At 52.4% G+C, this 18,458-nt stretch overlaps 1 protein-coding gene across 1 annotated transcript; it reads left to right on the top strand.

Moving 5' to 3' along the window:
• The first annotated feature begins 971 nt into the window (after positions 1-971).
• Draxin (dorsal inhibitory axon guidance protein) lies at positions 972-14,328 on the top strand. The gene is made up of 6 exons (XM_021200782.2): positions 972-1,404; positions 4,138-4,331; positions 6,790-6,901; positions 7,273-7,362; positions 8,925-9,014; positions 14,095-14,328. Exons 1-6 carry the CDS (start codon positions 972-974, stop codon positions 14,205-14,207), a joined length of 1,032 nt encoding a protein of 343 aa, XP_021056441.1. The 3' UTR covers positions 14,208-14,328.
• Positions 14,329-18,458: the final 4,130 nt, after the last annotated feature.

Here is an 18,458-nt window from a genome sequence, read left to right as displayed (position 1 = left end):
AAAGAAAGCCAGATGTGGTGGTGTATTCCTTCAATCCCAGTACTCAGGAGGCAGAGGAAGGTGAATCTCTGTGAGTTTGAGACCAGCCTGGCCTATATAACGAGTTCCAGGCCAGCAAGGTCCACACAGCAAGATCTTGTCTCAAGGAGGGGAACAGAAGCTGGAGAGATGTTTCTGTTAAGGGTGCTTGTTGCTTGACGCTCTTGCAAAAGACCTGAATTTGGTTCCCAGCACCCATATCAGGCTGCTCAGAACCCAGCTCCGGGGGATCCAGTGCCCTCTTCTGGCCTACCCAGGTATTGCACTTATGTGATACATCATTAGCAAAGTAAAAAGGCAGGGAAAGTAGGTAAAGGGATTTGCGGTGGAGCTGCAGTGAGGTACTTGACCCATGGAGAGAACTGACTCCTGCATGCACATACACCGTACATAACAAGTAAATAAATGTAATCTTCTCCCAAAAGGGAAGAAGCTGGGCACGGTGGATCATGCCTACAATTCTGACGCTGAGGGATGGAGGTGGGAGGATTAGTTCTCTTCCTGCTATTCCGGGCTACACGAGACTGTCTCAAAAACAACATAGAACCTCAATTAACAACAACAATCCAGGGGCTGGTGAGATGGCTCAGTGGTTAAGAGCACTGACTGCTCTTCTGAAGGTCCTGAGTTCAAATCCCAGCAACCACATGGGGCTCACATCCATCCATCCGTAATGAGATCTGGTGCCCTCTTCTGGTGCATCTGAAGACAGCTACAGTGTACTTACGTATAATAATAGATAAATCTTTGGGCTGGAGCAAGCAGAGGTCCTAAAATTCAATTCCCAACAACCACAGGGAGCCGGGTCTCCTCCACCCACTAGGGGAAAGCATTTTGGATGATGGGGTGCAGCTATGGAGCCTTGGGAGGGGATGTGGGGTGGGGAGCTGTGTACAGCACTCATGACGCTGGTTTTCTTGTAGGGAGAGCCAATGGAAGGGTGCTCCGTCCTCAGGGTCACCATGCTGTTCCTGATCCTCCTGCTAGTTCCAGAACTGCACATGGCAGGCACCCTTGCATCTGGATCCTCTGCCCGGAACCTGCCGGAGACCCACTCCCACCTCCCCAGCTCTGCACTGTGGGTGTCTCAGGCAAGCCATCATGGCCGTCGGGGCCTGGGGAAGAAAGACAGGGGCCCAGGCAGGCCTAGCCGGGCCCAGGAGGGGGCTGTGGTCACTGCTACCAAGCAGACGTCCCAGATGACACTTGGTCAGCCCCCTGCTGGCCTTCTGCAGAACCAGGAGCTGCTTCTGGGGCTGGCGCTGCCCTACCCCGAGAAGGAGGCCCGGTCTCCCGGTTGGGAGAGGGTGAAGAAACGTGGCAGAGAACACAAGAGGCGCAGGGACCGTCTGCGACTGCACCGAGGTAGCTGGAGACCTGGGGGGGGAGTAGGGAACTGCACTGGGAGAAGGTTTTAATCCAATGCCAAGAGCAGGAAGTGGTGTAAAGTCCGCGTTTTAAGCCCCCGCGCCCGGAAGAGACCATTCAGAGGTCTCCACCCAGGGCAGAAGGGGGTTCCCAGAAGAGGGGAGGCATTTTACTGAAGTCAGAGTGTCCTGGCAGGGAAAGGCAGAGGGAGAGACCTAGGGGTGAAAGAGAGGGAACTCATATAGAAGTTCTGCCCCCTTAGGCAATCAGTCACCCTCCGAGGTCGGGAAGATCTACCTTGCATCTGACGTAAATCCACCCTACTCACAGCCTCCCTGCGTACAGACAGAACGGCTGGAGTCCTCCTCCTAGCGCATCCTTTAGTGAACTCTGGAGCAGAGTCGGGGCGGAGAGCTTGCGCTCTGAAGCCAGATCTGCCGAGGCCGGTGTCTGACTCCGCTACTAGCGAGTTTGTGCCTTGGGCGAGTCCCCTTCCTAAGCCTCGCTTTGGCCTGCTGCAAAGATGCCACCCAACCTTAGTGCAAGAGGGAGCTGGTGCTCACAAAGCTTCGGGTCCCCCTCCATCGGAGAAACTGCTACTAGACCCTCGGCTCCCAAGTCAGCATCCTCCAACCCTGAATACCAGCGACACCGTGTGGCGGTCACTGGGAGGTTCGGCACAAAGCAGGAGAGACGTTGCTTTGGGATGGGGAATTATGGACATCCAGCCTGAGGTTGCTTGTTGTGAGATAAAGCGCCATAGAAGAAGCAAAGAACTGCCCACCTCATGGTGCCCAGTGGCCCAGAGAAGGAGGAGGAAGAGAGAGAAAGACAGACAGGCACAGAGAGGATAGACGAGATAGGAGTGGGGGGGGGGACAGCGCAGGAACACCTGGGTCTCTATAACCCCTTCAAAGACACCCCGATGACTCAGGTTTCCTCCACTAGGCCCCATCTCCCAGAGGGCCCTACTGCTTCCATGGAGAGCCACTGGCCGGAGAACCAAGTTTGTTTGTTTGTTTTTAAGATTTATTTTTATTTTTAATTGTGTGTATGTGTGTGTGGAGGTGGGATGTATGTGTATATGAGTATGGGTGAGCCACAGACATCAGATCCCCCGGAACTGGAGTTAAACGAAGTTGTGAGCCGCCTGACATGTGTGCTGGGAATTGAACTCAGGCCCTCTGTAAGAGCAGGACATCTCTTAACTGCTGCATCATCTCTCCAGCCCCAAGACCAAGCCTCGGGTTCCTGGGCGACATCAAAGACATAAACTTCAGTGTCCCTAGAGAGAGAAGTCACGCTCCCATGTCTGCCTGTGTTCAACCTTCCTTAACACACTCTCTGCCTCCATTCCCCATGCTACTGCGGCCACCCAGGCTGAGCCTCCTTTGGCCGAAAGGAACGGAACGGTCTCCAGCAAACCCGAGACTCACCAACCAGTGGGCCCCTGCCCAGCCTCACCTGGCCCTGAGCCTGCACAGGCCACCTGTGACTGCCTGTAGGGGCAGAGCAATGCCACAGATGGGCTGCTGAGGTTCACAGGGTATTTCTCTAGGAAGAAACTGGAGTAGTTGCAGCCTGCTTATCCTGTGGATAGCAACGGGGGTGGGGGTGGGGGTGGGGCGGGAACTGCCTCCCTGCCAGGTCGACTGAGACCCCTACATGGCAACATACACCCTCCCATTCTCGGGGTCCCTTCTGCCAGTTTAGAAGATGTTGATGCCTTGAGGACCCACATGGGGCCCATAGTTTCCACGAAATTATGGCTTCAGTGAAGTGGCAGGGACGTCCTGAGGGAGGGTGACATGGTGGCAGAGGGCAGGTGAAGTCCTCAGGCCAGGCTAGTATATCAGACTGACTGGGGCTCCTTTCTGCAAGGTGGGGTGACCTCAAGGGATCCAGACCAGCTTACGGATGTGTCTTGCAAGGACAAGTATAGGTGATTCCCCACTCCCCCACCCCCCACCCCCTCGTCCAGCCTCTGTCCTGGTCCCATTGCTTGTGACCCTGTGCTGACCCTGTGTTGTCCCCTGCCACTCTCAGGATCCCATAACCAGGTGTCTTTCAAGATGGCCCCAGGAGTTATAAGCATTGGGTTTGCACTCAGGACTGAGGTTCAAATCCATGCTCTGCCAGGCACGAGCTGTGTGTCCTTGGTGGAAACTGCCTAACCTCTCTGGCTCAGGTTCCTCCCCTGTTCATGAGCAGCAACTACTTCTCAGGAGCCCCTGCAGAAGTTAGATGAAGTCATTATCATGAAGGGGTTCACTGGGAACTCGGCATACCAGGAGCAATATCAAGAAGCACGTGTGTGTGCGCGTGCATGCGTGTGTGCATATGTGTGCGTGCATGTGTGTGTGTCTGTGTCTGTGTCTGTGTAAGCAGTGGCTCTCCTCCCAACTACCTCAAAGGTTTCTCCCCAAGCTGTGTCCTCACCTCCATAAACCTCACCTCCTCCAGGAAGCCTTCTATGGTTTTATGTCCCTGGCTAGCCCCAGGCATCCTGAATACAGACTTACTAGAATGCAGCCTCTAGTGGAGAATCCACTGCCCCCTCCCCAATGACTGACCTCTTTCCAGGTCTATAGCAGGGTAGACAACAAGGGTATTGGATAGGTCAAGGGTTCATGATGCCCAGCAGCCCTTGGCTTACAGTAGAGAAGACAGGATGCCCTGTAGGTAGATACTGAGCAGCAGGTGGGTCAGCCTGTGCTTGTCTTGTCTCAGGCCGAGCTGCCATCCGTGGCCCCAGCTCCCTCATGAAGAAGGTGGAACCCTCTGAAGACCGGATGCTGGAGGGTACCATGGAGGAGTCTTCCACTAGCCTGGCCCCCACCATGTTCTTCCTGACCACGGCAGACGATGCCACGCCTACTACAGAAGAGTCCCGGATCCTGCCTGTCACCTCCCTGCGGCCCCAGGTAGGGGCCCCACGAGGCCTTGAATCTGAACGTGCCTTTAAGCCTCATGCAAGCTGCCTGTCAGGGCTCCCTAGACGAACAGAACTGATAGTGTGAATGTATATATCTAAGGGGGTTTATTGGAGTGGCTGACAGGCTGTGGTCCGGCTAGTCCAAAAGCAGCTGTCTCCCGATGAGACTGCAAGGCTGGCTAGCACAGGGGTCTTTGGGCTGTGTTGGATTCTGAAGGAGCAGGTTCTAAGACCAGCCAAGGAATGCCTCAGCAGCAGGATGGATGAACTTGCCAGCGAGAGTCAGGGGAAGCGGGCAAAAAGCAAGAGCTTTTCCCTCTTCCCTCTTTCTTGGAGGCTGCCTCAAGAAGGCGTGGCCCACACTTGAGGTGGGGCTTCCTGCTTCAGCCATCCAATCAGGAAAAGTCCCTCACAGGCGTGCCCAGCTGCTTGCGTTGTTTTGCCACCTGTTCCACTTAGGTAGACTGAGGCACAGCGGGGTGGTAGTGAACACCGTTAAGCTCTGACCCCGTCTGTAGAGGGGCTGCCAGCACCCAGAGAACATGGTTGGGGCTCGAGCTGGGGACAGCTAGAAAGCCAACGTCTTCATGCCGCTCTGCACACACAGAGGTGGGGCTGTTATGGAGGACGTTTAAAGCCTGGAAGAGTTCAGAAAGCAGCCACAGTGATTTAAAGCCCAGATGTAGGGACTAAAGAGATGGTTCAGAGGTTAAGAACACTGACTGCACATCTAGGGGTCCTGAGTTCAATTCCCAGCAATGCTCACAACCATCTGTAATGAGATCTGATGCCCTCTTCTGGTATGTCTGAAGACAGTGACAGTGTACTCATATAAATAAATAAATAAATAAATAAATAAATAAATAAATAAATAAATAAATAAATAACAGATCTAGAATGGCATAGTCAGTCGGGGGGTTGACTTGTCTACTCCCCAACTCTGAAAAAGAAAGTGGAAAGAAAACAGGGGGAACGGGGGCTTGGGAGGGGCTCACACAAATCTGGTGGTTGGTGATTCTATAAGAAAGGGACAGGCATTCACCAGGTCATTCTTGCCGATGGATTAGAGAGTTTTGTTTTGTTTCGTTTTGTTTTCAAAACAAAATCTTTCAGTGCCAGATGTGGTGTCTTACAATCCCAACACTTGGGAGACAGAGGACGGGACAGTGTCATCAGCACAGAATTGAGGCCAGCCTGAGCTATACCAGGAACTCTAGGCCATCCTGGGCTACGAAGTGAGACCCTGTCTCAAGGCAAACTAAAATATTGTTTTGCTTTCAAAATGAAGTAATACCATTGAAATGGATCATATATAATATATATATATATATATATATATTATATATTAATGATATAGAATACAATATGTAGCTCTGATGGTAAAATGTTTCCTTAGCATGCCTGGAGCCCTAGGTGTGATTCCCAGCACTGTATTACACAGACAAGCTGTGACAATTATCCCAGCATTCAGGAGGTGGGGGCTGGAGGATCAGGAGTTTGAGATTGTCCTTGGCTACATAGTGACTTTGGGGCCAGTTGGGGCAATATGATATTCTGCTTCAGAAAGGAAAAAAAGAAAAATGGAGGGAGAGGTAGAGAAGAAGAGAGGCAGTCCACAGCTGTGCCGCTCTGTTTTGTGAGTGCTTGCTCACCTCTCGATGTGCCTTGTTTAAACTGATTGTTTTCATTGTAATTATGTATGTCTGTGGGGAGGGTGAGGTGCCCTTGGAGGCCAGAAGCACCACATCTCCTGGAACTGGAGTTACAGGCACTTGTGAACCACCTGCCGTGCGCGTCGGGAACTGAACTTCGGGCCTCTGGAAGAGCAGCATGCACTAACTGCTGAGCCAGCTCTCCAGCCTTTGTCGTGCCTCATTTGCAAGTTAGACTCATAAGATGTGTGCCTATGCACAAGCATGTGGAGACAGTATACATACAGGCTTTAGCTCTTCTGGGCACCACTGGCAGGTTGGACCACATCTCCTGAGTATCAGGAGACAGCTGTAGATAGTCTTTGTCCTCTTTCTTCATCTCACCATCCTGAGAGTCAGGCCCACGCCGTGGCCATGAGCAGGTAGTTATGGTCTGTGCCTTGATAAACCCTGGTGATTATGTGCATGAGCGCCCAGCCATGATATCTGGTCCTCAGTAGTCTCTAGAATATTGGTGGGGGCTGTGAGTGGAATTGAAGGCTGTGCATGGCCTCTTCAGGACTCTTCAGAGGAAGGGACAAGGAAGTGAGCAGTGGGCCACGCCTGGTTCCCTTCCTGGTGTGTTTAGAAATGCTGAGCAGTCAGAATGGCCTCTTGACATCTTCAGCATGGATTCCAGGATCCAAGCAGAGAACAAGGTGGCCTTGTCCTCCGTTCTCTAGCCTTGAGATCCCAGGTTCCCAGTCCCTTCACTTCAAAGGCTCCAGGTCCCCTCTCCTGCCTTGACTTCTGCAGACACAGCCCAGGTCTGATGGGGAGGTGATGCCCACACTGGACATGGCCTTATTTGACTGGACGGATTATGAAGACTTAAAGCCAGAGGTCTGGCCTTCTGCAAAGAAGAAAGGTATGTCCACTTGGCCACCCCACCCCACGCTTAGACTCCTCTCTCCAGCATCTATTGGTGGAGGACGTTTGCCGAGACCAGAATGACCTACAGGTGTCCAAAGGTGGGCTGGAGTCCAACGATCTAAGCTGGACCTGACACTCACTGGGACAAGCAGTACCCCTCGCTCACTGCACACTACTCGGGGCCCCTTGTCTCTTTAGGGAAGAAAGTGAAAGCAGAGAGAGAGAGAGAGAGAGAGAGAGAGAGAGAGAGAGAGAGAGAGAGAGAGGCAGAGGATCTTGTCCAAGTCACACCGTGGGAATGGCCATCTGGCACCATGACACCCAGGTCTTGTGTCTTAATCTAACCACAAATTTTCTTGTCCCCAGAGAAACACTGGAGTCATTTCACCAGTGACGGTAACGAGACCTCGCCAGCTGAGGGGGACCCGTGTGACCATCACCAGGATTGCCTGCCAGGTACTCCGGACCCCCAACACCCACCCTTGAGGCACCAGGCTGGGAGGGAATACCAGTGAGGTAACTGAGGCAGGGCTTGGGGGCAAGCCAGGGAGTACTGGCCCTTTACTCACAATACTGAGAAGCTACCGTGCCCACCAGTTTTTCTGAGGGCCCTTATCAGCGGCCACCAATTTCCTGAGAGTCACTACCATTCACTGACTCATAGAATGACATCAGAGAGAGGTGGCAGCGAGGGTGGGGGGGTGGGGAGGTGGGGGAGGGCCAACTTGGTTCCTAAGCTTCTTACCCATGTCCCACCCTGCCCTGAGTCAGATAATCTGCTCCTGACCTTGTCCTCTGAACACCCGCAGGGGTTAATTCAGTCTCATCATGGCACCAACTGGCATTCTGGGGACAGTGTAAGTGACACTGTTGCCTGTTCAGCAGCTCTACCTATCGGAGCAGGATAAATGGAAGGGGCCTTCTGTTTTGATTAGAGTCCGAACTGCTGGCCCTGTGGGATTCAGAGGACCTCCTCGGAGCAGACTGGGGTAGACGTAGATGCTGTGGCAGGGAAACGCCTGCCATCACAGCACTCGGGAGGCAGAGGCAGGAAGATCGAGAGTTCGAGGTCGTCTTGGGGTACATAGAGAGTTCCAGTCTCAGGTGCTTGTCTAGGGCATTGGTGGTTATATTTATTAAAGGCAAGAGAGGAAACAAGATGGCAGGAAAACCTCTTGTCTGATGTCACGCTGGCTCTGCGGGAGCTGTGGAGAAAAGCCTGCCAGGGAAGCCCTGTGCTGAGCAGAGTGGCGGCCCCGGTTTCTGCTGTGCTGGCTAGCCGTTGTCTGGAGCTTCTGAGGAAGGGGTGGTTGGGACTTGAGCCAAGGTAGCCCCTGAAACTGCTCACAGCAGGAGACCAGTGACTCATGTCCCTTCTTGCCACTAAATAATGAGTGCTTTGGGAGACGGGGAGGCTGGGGAGACCCAAGGGGCCATCTCCACAGCACCACATCAGCAGGATAGTCTACAAAATAGAAGCCATTCAGCATTGCAGAAGACACACAACGCAGACAGGCTGTCTGTGTCCTGAGTGTGAAGAAAAGGCTGAAGGCAGGGCCAACAGGAAATAACTTGGAAGCTGGCCTTGTAATGGGCAAAGAGATGCCTCAGCCAGCCCCCCACGCCCAGGGCTTCAGTTTCCCCATCTGTCCAAGAGGATGTTGTTGGTCCATGATCCCAGAGGCCCCTTGCAGCTCTCAGCAGACTCTACCTCTGGCACCCCTAGCTATTACACCCCCATCCCTGGGAAGTGAACCCCACATCACCTTTGATCCTCCCATGATCAATCAAGTGGCCCATCTGGGGAGGCTCAAGTCTCTGCCACCCGCCTCTGGGGATTTTATCCATGACATCCAGCAGCAGTTCAGGCCCAGAGCCTTGCACACCAGATGGCCTACTAGGGCATGGCCTGCCACACATATGATGGATCTCCTGTCCGGTGGGACTCTGTAGGGCGGGCGGCAGGTGGGGAGGAGCCGCTCAGCTTGGCTGACCACATGTGCTTGCTATGTTGCCAGGAACTTGCTGTGACCTCCGGGAACATCTCTGCACACCCCACAACCGGGGCCTCAACAACAAATGTTTCGATGACTGCATGTGCATGGAAGGTCAGTTTGGAGCCTGGGAAGGGGAGAGCCCTCCCCCGCCAACTCTGCTCCCAGAGCCTTGAAGCCTTTGTGTCCGGCCAGCTCTGCAATGAGTGGGGCACGGGGCTTCCTGGCAGAGGGTGGATGTGGATGGAGGGGCTGGGGAAGAGGGAGTGGGTAGGAGAGCCCCCTGGGAGCTGAAGGCTCCAGTAGGAACAGCTTTGCGGGGGGGGGGGGGCTTCCAATCTGTCAGCTCCGTGTGCTTCCATCCCTGGCACCGGCTCCCAGATTTGTATTTCTCACCTCTTGAAATCCAAGCTGGCACGATCACTCGGGATCGGGACGGGGAGAAGGGAGGAGACAGAAACATAGTTCTTTAAATAAGATCCGACCTGAGAAGGCTGGCGCTTCTCAGTAGAATTCTAGATGGGAGGCTTTCCAGGTGAGATAGCGGGGAGGCCGGAGCAGAGTGGGTTTCTGGGCAGTCACTGGGAGAGATTCGCTGGGGTGCTGCTTTAACTGCCCTGAGCACCAGCCTCGAGAGGAAGCGAGTGCCCAGTGCGCACGTGTGCCTGTCGGTGCCTGCTCTGCACTGAGTTCTTCCTTTCCCGGAACGGTTCTGAGGCAGAGCTATGCTGAGTTGCATAGACCGTTCTCAAAGTCATGATCCTCTGGCCTCAGCTCCTCAAGCAGCTAGATTACGGGTCTATGCCATCATTGCTGGCTCTCTCTCTTTCTCCTCCCTTCTTCTCTTCCTTCTTGTTATTATCACAGGAAGAAAGAAAGGATCAAGGAGGAGAGAGGGAGGGAGAGGAGAGGAGGGAAGAGAGAAAGGGAAAGAAATGAGAAAGGCTGGGCGTGGTAGCGCATGCCTTTAATCCCAGCACTCGAGAGGCAGAGGCAGGCGGATTTCTGAGTTCAAGGCCAGCCTGGTCTACAGAGTGAGTTCCAGGACAGCCAGAGCTATACAGAGAAACCCTGTCTCGAAAAACCAAAGAGAAAAAAGAAAAAGAAAGAAATAAAAAAATGAGAAAGAAGAGAAAAATTGGCTATGTCGGTACAATACTTGCAACCCCCATCACTTGAGAGGCTATGGGGGGGACATCATAAGTTTGAGTCCAGCATAGGGTGCACAGTGACAACTGGCTTGGGAAAAAAAAACAGGAGTAGCAATTAGCTAAGCATGTAAAGGGCTTGCCCTGCCAGCCTGATGACCTGTATCCAATGCCTGGAATCTGTGTAAAGGTGGAAGGGAAGAACCAACCAAAGTCGTCTTTTGATCTTCACCTGCAGATTGCAGTGTGTGTGCCACACACACACACACACACACACACACACATCAATAAAGAAAAGTAAATGAAAATGAACCAAAAAAAGGAAGAAAGGGGATAAAGGGAAAGGTAAAGAGGGAGAGGAGAGAGAGAGAGAGAGAGAGAGCACACAATGATGCCATTGATCTGTAATTCAGACTGAGGCAGGAAGATCATCAGTTTGAGGCCTTCCTCTGCAACTCAGCATAACTCTGCTTCAGGAAAAAAAATTGGAGATAAAATCTCTCAGGAGGCAGAGGCAGGTGGATCTCTGTGAGTTCAAGGCCAGCCTGGTCTACATATGACCCAGTCTCTAAATGAATATATAAGTTGCTGAAAGTGTAGTTCAGTGGTAGAGCTCTTTCTTGTAAGGCCTCGAGTTCAATCCCCTACCCATATGAAAGGCAGAGCCGTGGATGGGGAGATGGCTCAGTGGTTAAGAGCCCTTGCCGCTGTTGCAGAGGACCCAGGTTCATTTCCTCGCAGCAATATGGCAGCTCACTTCCATCCAGAACTCACTTCCAACACTCCAGTTCCAGGGGATCTAGTGCCCTCTTCTGACCTTCAGACACCAAACATGCATGTTGGTACACAGTACAAGCAGACAAAACAATCAGACTCCAAATAAATCTTTGTTTGTTTGAGACAGGGTTTTATGGTATAACAGCCCAGGCTGGTCTGGGAGTTGCTTTGTAGACCAGGCTAGCCTTGAACTAACAGATCCTTCTCCCTGTGCTTCCTGAGTGCTGGGATGAAAGGTGTGTGCCGTCACTGGCTGACTTCAAAATGAATCTTAAAGAAAATTTTTAAACAGAGAAGGATGAAGGAAAAAGGTGGAAAAATAATTCTAATTGCATCTTCGGAGAATCTTCAGACTGACACTAAAGTAGCCATAGTGTCATGAGTACCTGGTTGCCACCACTGAGATTCATTAAAGACCAACGTGGCCATCCTGAATAGGGCTGTCACTGCCACAGGCTTCCCCTGTTTCAGTATGATCTTTGTTTATTTATACAGTATTTATTTCTGCACACAGCTCTGAGAGATAAGCACCCTTTTAAATACGAGGTATCAGAATGGACAAACAAGCCAGCCGAATTCAGCCTGCATTCCGGGCTCTGAGGGCACAATCCTTCCCCAGCTGGTCTGTGAACCTGAGCCACTCGCCAAGTCTAGTTCACAGCATCAGAAGAGCCCCGTGCCGCCTCCATTCCTGAGGTCCATTCCAATGAAGTGAGATAACAAGGAAACAAATCCATAGATAAGCTGTCCCTGGAGCCGGGCACGGTGGCGCAGGCCTGTGATCTCAGCATCCAGACGCAGAGACAGGAGACTCAGAGCTTCAAGGTCATCTTCAACCAGCTATGGAGTGTCACCCAGGGAAGTCCAGGCTATAGAGGGCCCTGTATCCATCCCAACTACACTACACCCACCCCCAGAAAGAAAAAGAGAAAGGAGAGGTCCTTGGAAAGGTCTGTAAAGGCTGCTTCTTCCTGGAAGGGTAGTAGGTAGTCTCACAGGATGTTACACACAGTCCTTAGGAAGATCAGAAAGAGTAGGTGGTGGAGGTGGAAAGATGGGTGGGAGGGGTTGGGAGGCAGAAGGTAAAGGCAGGGACCTTGGACAGGAACAGCCCGGCATGGTATAGCATATACCTGGAGAAGGATGAAAGAAGTTTCCAGAAGAACCACACTGTGTTGCCCTTGTTTAGATTGTGTTTGGTTAGTGATCGGGAGTAATGCCCACACGTATACAGAGAAGTCACATGGTCTAGCCGCTGTGTTTAAAAGATAGCTCTGTGGCTGAGGATAGGGCTCACTTTAGCTTGCCTAGCATACACTAGGCCCTGGGTTCTATTGCCAGTGAAAATAGGGTGTACATACAATCTAAGCACTTGGAAGATGGAGGAGTGGATGGTATCTCAAACTTCATTCTCAGTTGGCCAGCCTTGGAGGCATGAGACCCTGTGTTTCCCCCCCCACACACACACACACACAAAGTTATCTCTGATTGCAGAACTGGGGACAGTTGAGGACAGAGAATTGGCTGGAAGATTAGAGGGTAGAGGCAGACCAGAGTGAGGAGACATAAGATGCTGTTGCCTGTGTTCAGAGCATAGGCCAGTTCGCAGAGGAGCAGACAGGAGCACGGTAGATAGGTGAGCCACTGAGTCCCTAGTGTTGGCCTGGTAAGGGGGCTGTGGGAGGCTCTGATGGGGAAAGCCTCCTCCTGTGGGGGCTCAGATGGCAGGCTGCTCTCGCGGCTTGCTTTCTAGGGATCCTCAAGGTGTCTGCATCCAGAGCCTAATTGTGTCTTCATGTACTGATTGGTTTCACCCAAATTCCTGCTTCTTCCTGGAGACTCAGGTTCCAGGGACAAAGGAGAGAACAGAAACTATGATTTGGATGGCTCATCAAACAATAAACATGGCCAGAAAGAAAGGGGGTTCACCCAGATGCCACTCAGGAAGGACCTGAGGGGGACCAGAGCAGGCCAGGCCAGCAGTCTGGAAGCTCCCGAGGGCTTCTAAGGCCGCCTAACATTCCTGCTTCTACAACTGGCCCTCGACTGTCGCTTTGGCCAAATGCTGGGCCTTGGGGCTGGGGTATCTGGCTTAGCTAGCAGAGCGCTTGTTTAGTTGCAGAAAGAATTGGGTCAGTCACCCAGCACGGCATAAAACTAAGCTTGGTGGAGCACACCTGTGATCCCAGGGCTTTAGGGATGGAGACAAGAGGATCAAGAGGTCAAGGTCATCCTCAGCCACAAAGCAAGTGGCAGGCCAGCCTGGGTTCTGTGAGACCTTGCCTTAAAACTGTAACTTGATTCCTGGGCCTAGGGCTTTCCAGGCAAGTACTCTATAACTGGCCTACAACTTCAGTCTTTCATTTGTTCATTTAGTCTCTTGGGTTTTTTTGAGGCAGGGTCTCACCGTATAGTTGGCTAGCCTGGAACTCACTCTGTACACTAGGCTGGCCTCAGAATCAGAGATTCATCTGCCTCTGCCTCCCAAATGCTGGGACTAAAGAGTGGGCCACTATGCTCAACTTTTTTTTTTTTTTTTTTTTTTAACATTTTATTTATTTATTTATTATATGTAAATACACTGTAGCTGTTTTCAGACACACCAGAAGAGGGCATCAGATCTCATTAGGGATGGTTGTGTGCCACCATGTGGTTGCTGGGATTTGAACTCCGGACCTTCGGAAGAGCAGTCGGGCGCTCTTACCCACTGAGCCATCTCACCAGCCCCCTATGCTCAACTTTTTTCCCCCTAAATTTATGAGGTTGCGTGTAGTTCAGCGATGAATGTGCGCTTAATATCCACAAGCCCCACATTCAACATTTAGGTTTTGTTTTTGTTTTGCTTTGAGTCTGCTATGTAGTCCTGGCCAGCCTCAGACAAGACTCAAACCTGCTGCTTCAGCCTCATTAGTGTTGGGACACTGTACAGGCCTGTGGGACCAGCCCAGTTTCTTTTTCTTTTTCTTTCTTTTTTTCTTTTTTTTTTTTTTTTTTTTTTTGGTTTTTCGAGACAGGGTTTCTCTGTATAGCCCTGGCTGTCCTGGAACTCACTTTGTAGACCAGGCTGGCCTCGAACTCAGGCCTCTGCCTGCCGAGTGCTGGGATTAAAGGCGTGCGCCACCACTGCCCGGCCCAGCCCAGTTTCTTAAGTCTTTTCAGCCTCGGTGTGTATAGGCGCTGTTGGGTGAGAAGCCTGGGAAGGCTGGAGGGGAAGAAAAAAGAGGAGACAGTCACCCTCAGTTCTGACTCGCTTGCCTTCTTCCACTCAGGGCTGCGCTGCTATGCCAAATTCCACCGGAACCGCAGGGTCACTCGGAGGAAGGGGCGCTGCGTGGAACCGGAGACAGCCAACGGGGACCAGGGATCTTTCATCAACATCTAGCGCCCTAGTGGTGCCTCCCCACCGGCCCGGGGTCTGAGCCAGGGAGGTTTAGGACAAACAGGACCGTATTAATAACTAGCTCAGCTTGGGCTGAGTAGAGAACCGATGGCTGAGGCCGCAGGTGCACGCCCAGAACACTCAACCACAAGCTGGAGGGCGGCTTAGTAGAGAGCAGTGCGCCTGCGCCCGCCCGCAGCCCGGGGCCGGACCCCCCACCTGCTCACTGAGTCCGCTCAACCCGGCGGTGGCTTTGTGTAGAGCACCCTCTTCTGTTCGACACTGGCATTGCAGCAGTTTCAATTGGTGAAATCAAGAGGCTTCCTTGACTGAAAAGAGTTGGAAAGAGAGGGAACACTTGACAGCCGTGGGTCTGGAATGCTATGTCGCCAAGCGCCACATGTATTTTTACTGAATTTCCACATAGACCGTGGTAAGAGACCACTGACGCGCAGGGTCCCACGTCATCTATGATCCTCCAGTTTTGGCAGCAGAGACAGCTTGACTTGACCTGTCCTCGGGCTTTTCCTAAGAGAGACTTATGGTTTTTTTTTTTTTTTTTTTTGATGGACTGAGTCTCACTCTTTGGCCAAGCTGGCAACTCAGACAATCCTCCTGCCTCAGTCTTCCAAACGCTGGAATTATAGGCATGGGTCAGCATAGTTGGCAGGTGTATCTTCCTTATAAACAAAACATTAGGTCTGGGGATGTGGCTAAGTTTGTAACACGCTTGCCTGGAATGCATGAATCCTGCCCGGGCTGAGCTTCTGATTAGTAACTGTGAGGCCGGACTACCGGAGACTGCATCTCAAGCAAAACAAAGCAAGATGTTTGCCTCACCTGCACAAGGCCCTGGGCTTGGTCCCTTTCCCCCTTTCCCCACTTCTTTCCCTCAGCTCTTACACAGGGCACCTGTTTCCAAGTGAAGGATAATCCCCGTGGCTGGGTCCTTGTATGTGACAGGTGCCAATCACCGTCATGAATGGGAAAACAGTAATGTTCCTCCTGTGCCCATCCATAGCCCAGGTCATCCAGTCCTGGGACGCCGGGTCACTCCCTCCTAAGTGCTCCTCAGTCTCTACTCTGCTGCAAAGGCATGCACACATGTCCCCACGTGCTCACCGGACATCCTCCACGTCAGCAGCAATGCCCCTTGGAAAGTGGGGCCACCTCTGCGTCTGGGGTACAGTGTGAAGCACCCCTACAGGCTGGAACCATGACGACAAGCCTATGCTTACCATCACTACTCAGGACATGTCCCAGCGGATCTGGCTTCCGGAGAAACCTTTCCATCCCCGCGCCTGGCATCTCTGTCCTGATGAACTTTTGCAAAGGACAAACGCCTTCCCAGGACAAGCCTGCCCCAGACTTGACCGCATCCGACGGATGCCAGGGTTGTTTACTGCTTTGGGATAACCAGTCTGGTCCAGGGGTCAGGCACCAAGGAAAGCTGGCAGATCGAGAAGAAATCAAATATGCTTGTTCTTCTTTCCAAGTTGGGTCTGATAGGCCTGGGAAGGAGGCGGGGCAGGGGCGGGGCCAGGAGTCGGAAGGATCAAGGCCGCGATGAGAAAGCAAGTCCTAATACAGATTTAATTTCCTTTTTGTAGTACCAGGGCCTTGCACGATCCAGGCAAGTGCTCGGCTACTGAGTTCCATGCTAACTGGTCTGGGCTTCAAGGTCTCCAAAGCTCCCCAGGGAGCTGCCTTGGTCCCCTGTCTTCTCGCCTGCCGCAGTAAAGAGTCTGTTCTTTCCCTCACGCTTTGCTGACCTTAGGGAAGTTACTTAAGGTCTCTGTGCCTTGACTTTTCATGCCTGGTTCTTACCAGGAGTTTAGTACAGTGTCTGGCCCATAACACACACACACACACATACACACACACACACTCATACACACCTATAGTGCCTGCTAACAAACTTCAACAGGCCTTCTCTTCCACGGTGATCCATCACATAGCCAGTGATTTTCTTTAAAAACTGATGTCTCACTACACAGCCCTAGCTGACCTGAACCTCATACACCAGCTTGGCTTGGCCCGGAACTCACAGGGATCTGCCTGCTTTCTTTGGTGTCTCCAAAGTGCATTAATCCCTGCACTCGGGTGGCAGAGGTAGGTGAATCTCTCTCTGTGAGTTCAAAGCCAGGCTGGTCTACATAGAGAGTTCCGGGGTAGCCCGGGCTATGTAGAGAGACCCTGCCTCAAAAAACAAAACAAAACAAAAACCAAGCTAAAAACAACAACAACAAAAACCAAAGTGTATGTCACAAAGCAAAGCCACTGCGCTGGGGAAGCATTTGGATTCCCGTGCTGAGGCAGGGGTGGGAAAGCTTGTGGCTATGCGGAACAGGTTTGTGTGTGTGTGTGTGTGTGTGTGTGTGTGTGTGTGTGTGTGTGTAAAAGGGGGCCCTGGAGGAGAACTGAGCAGGGTGAGAGGAGGCTAATGGCTTCCCAGACAGGCCACCGGAGCCGAAGCCTGAGTACACTCTGACAGATCGCCATTGTCCCCACACAGGGGCTATTTGTCTGGGCTTTGTCTGCGATACAAAGGGGTTCTTCTCATGGTTTGTGGGAAAGGGCTGAGGGTCCTAGACCTGAGACACAAACTTCAAAGGAAAATGACAGCTTTGCCTGCCCTTTGAGGAGGTCGAATTCCAAGGCCTTGTGCTTTCTCCTGCTGAGGAGCTGCATCCCAGCCCCTCCCCAAGCCTCCTCAGCTCTTCTCCAGGTTCCCTTTCCCACTGCCTACAGCGAGCCTATGGAGCCTACAAGGACAGTGTTTAGAAACTAAGGAACCAGGAGCCCTGGGTGCCCGAAAAGAGAAGTCTTGAGAGGCCAACACCCGAGGTTCCCTTTTGAGGGTTCTTGGGTCTGGACTACATTAATTCTTGCCCTCCATGACAGCCTTCATGCTCACGAACCACAGTGAGTATGTGCTTACTGTAGGCCACGGCAGTTGTGAAGACCCAGAAAATGGGAGGTCATTTTCCAGCTGCCTACAGAACAAGGGCTTTATACTGCAGGGAATGGGGTTTCCAAATCTCAAGGAAGAGCAGACATGGGACAGATCCATGGCCAAGCCCTTTCTTGTTGCAAAGGCTCAGCATCACCTGGGCGTCTGGTAGAATCTCAGAGCCTCCCTTTGGCCTTCCCTAGGCTACCTCTGCAGGCACCAGTAAGGACCATCTACATAACCTGCAAGAAACAGGTGGGCTCCAAGACCTGGAGCCTCTATGGTTGGACTTTTGGAGTCTTGAATAATTCCTTGGAGGGCTGTAGCTCCGCCTTGGAATGTACGAGCATCAGGGGAAGGGGTGTTACGCCTTTGTTTATAATGCCTCCTTGCATGGATTCTCTGAGCTGTAAATAAAGAGGTGACAGTTGCTAAGCCATTTCTTGTCCCTGTTCTTCCAGGAGATGGTCCGGCTGGCTGGCAGGGAGCATTGCCGGAGCCATGAGAGGGGACCCTATTTCTCTTGTCATTTCCTGTTTATTGGCTCCACATGCTTGACTGAGGTCTGCTCTGAGCGAGCAGGGCGAACATGGCCCTCTCTCCCTCACCCATGGGTCCTCATAATTGGATATCCAGGTCCTCATAGTGGGATATCCAGGTGTGCAGCTGCGCTTCCCAGAGACTGGGAGGCTGGTCACAGCAGGCTGGCTACCAGAACAAAGCCCTGTCCCTCCTGGCAGGGTCTGGGAAGGCTCAGATGCCATCTTGCGAAAACTTGCTAACTGCTCACGCAGTGGCCTGGTTTCGCACCTGAGGGAACATCTCTTATCTGGGCACTGTTTCTGCCAGTACCACCCCTGTCTCCTCACCAGGTCCTCTCAGATCTGGCCAATCAGAGCAGTTCTGGCTCCCGCGGCAATGGCTTTGATATCCCAAAGCCAAGGCTGAGCCCAGACACTTTTGGAGCCTGGTGTCCCTGCAAGACTTCCCTGCCCCGCTGGGCAGAGTGGGTGGGGACCAGCTTTCCCAAACCTAGGCTTTCTTAAGTGGAGCCTCCCACCCAGCTCCAGCATCCTCTATGACATCTCCGGTTCCTGAACCCAGAGGGCCACCGTCTCTGTGCTCCTGGGACTTGGCCTGTTTGGTTTTAGGACTAGAGAGCCCTCCCCAAACTTCCCTTCCTGTGCCCCTGCCCAGCGAGCCACTGTACTTCAACTGAGGGTGGCTCTAGGAAACCATACCCAGAATGTCCCCTTCCTGTGCCCCTGCCCAGCGAGCCACGGTACTTCAACTGAGGGTGG

This window comes from Mus pahari, chromosome 6, assembly GCF_900095145.1.
Source record: "Mus pahari chromosome 6, PAHARI_EIJ_v1.1, whole genome shotgun sequence".
NCBI lineage: Eukaryota > Metazoa > Chordata > Mammalia > Rodentia > Muridae > Mus > Mus pahari.
The sequence above is the reverse complement of the archived record's forward strand: the minus strand, read 5'-3'. Positions and strand labels throughout refer to the sequence as shown.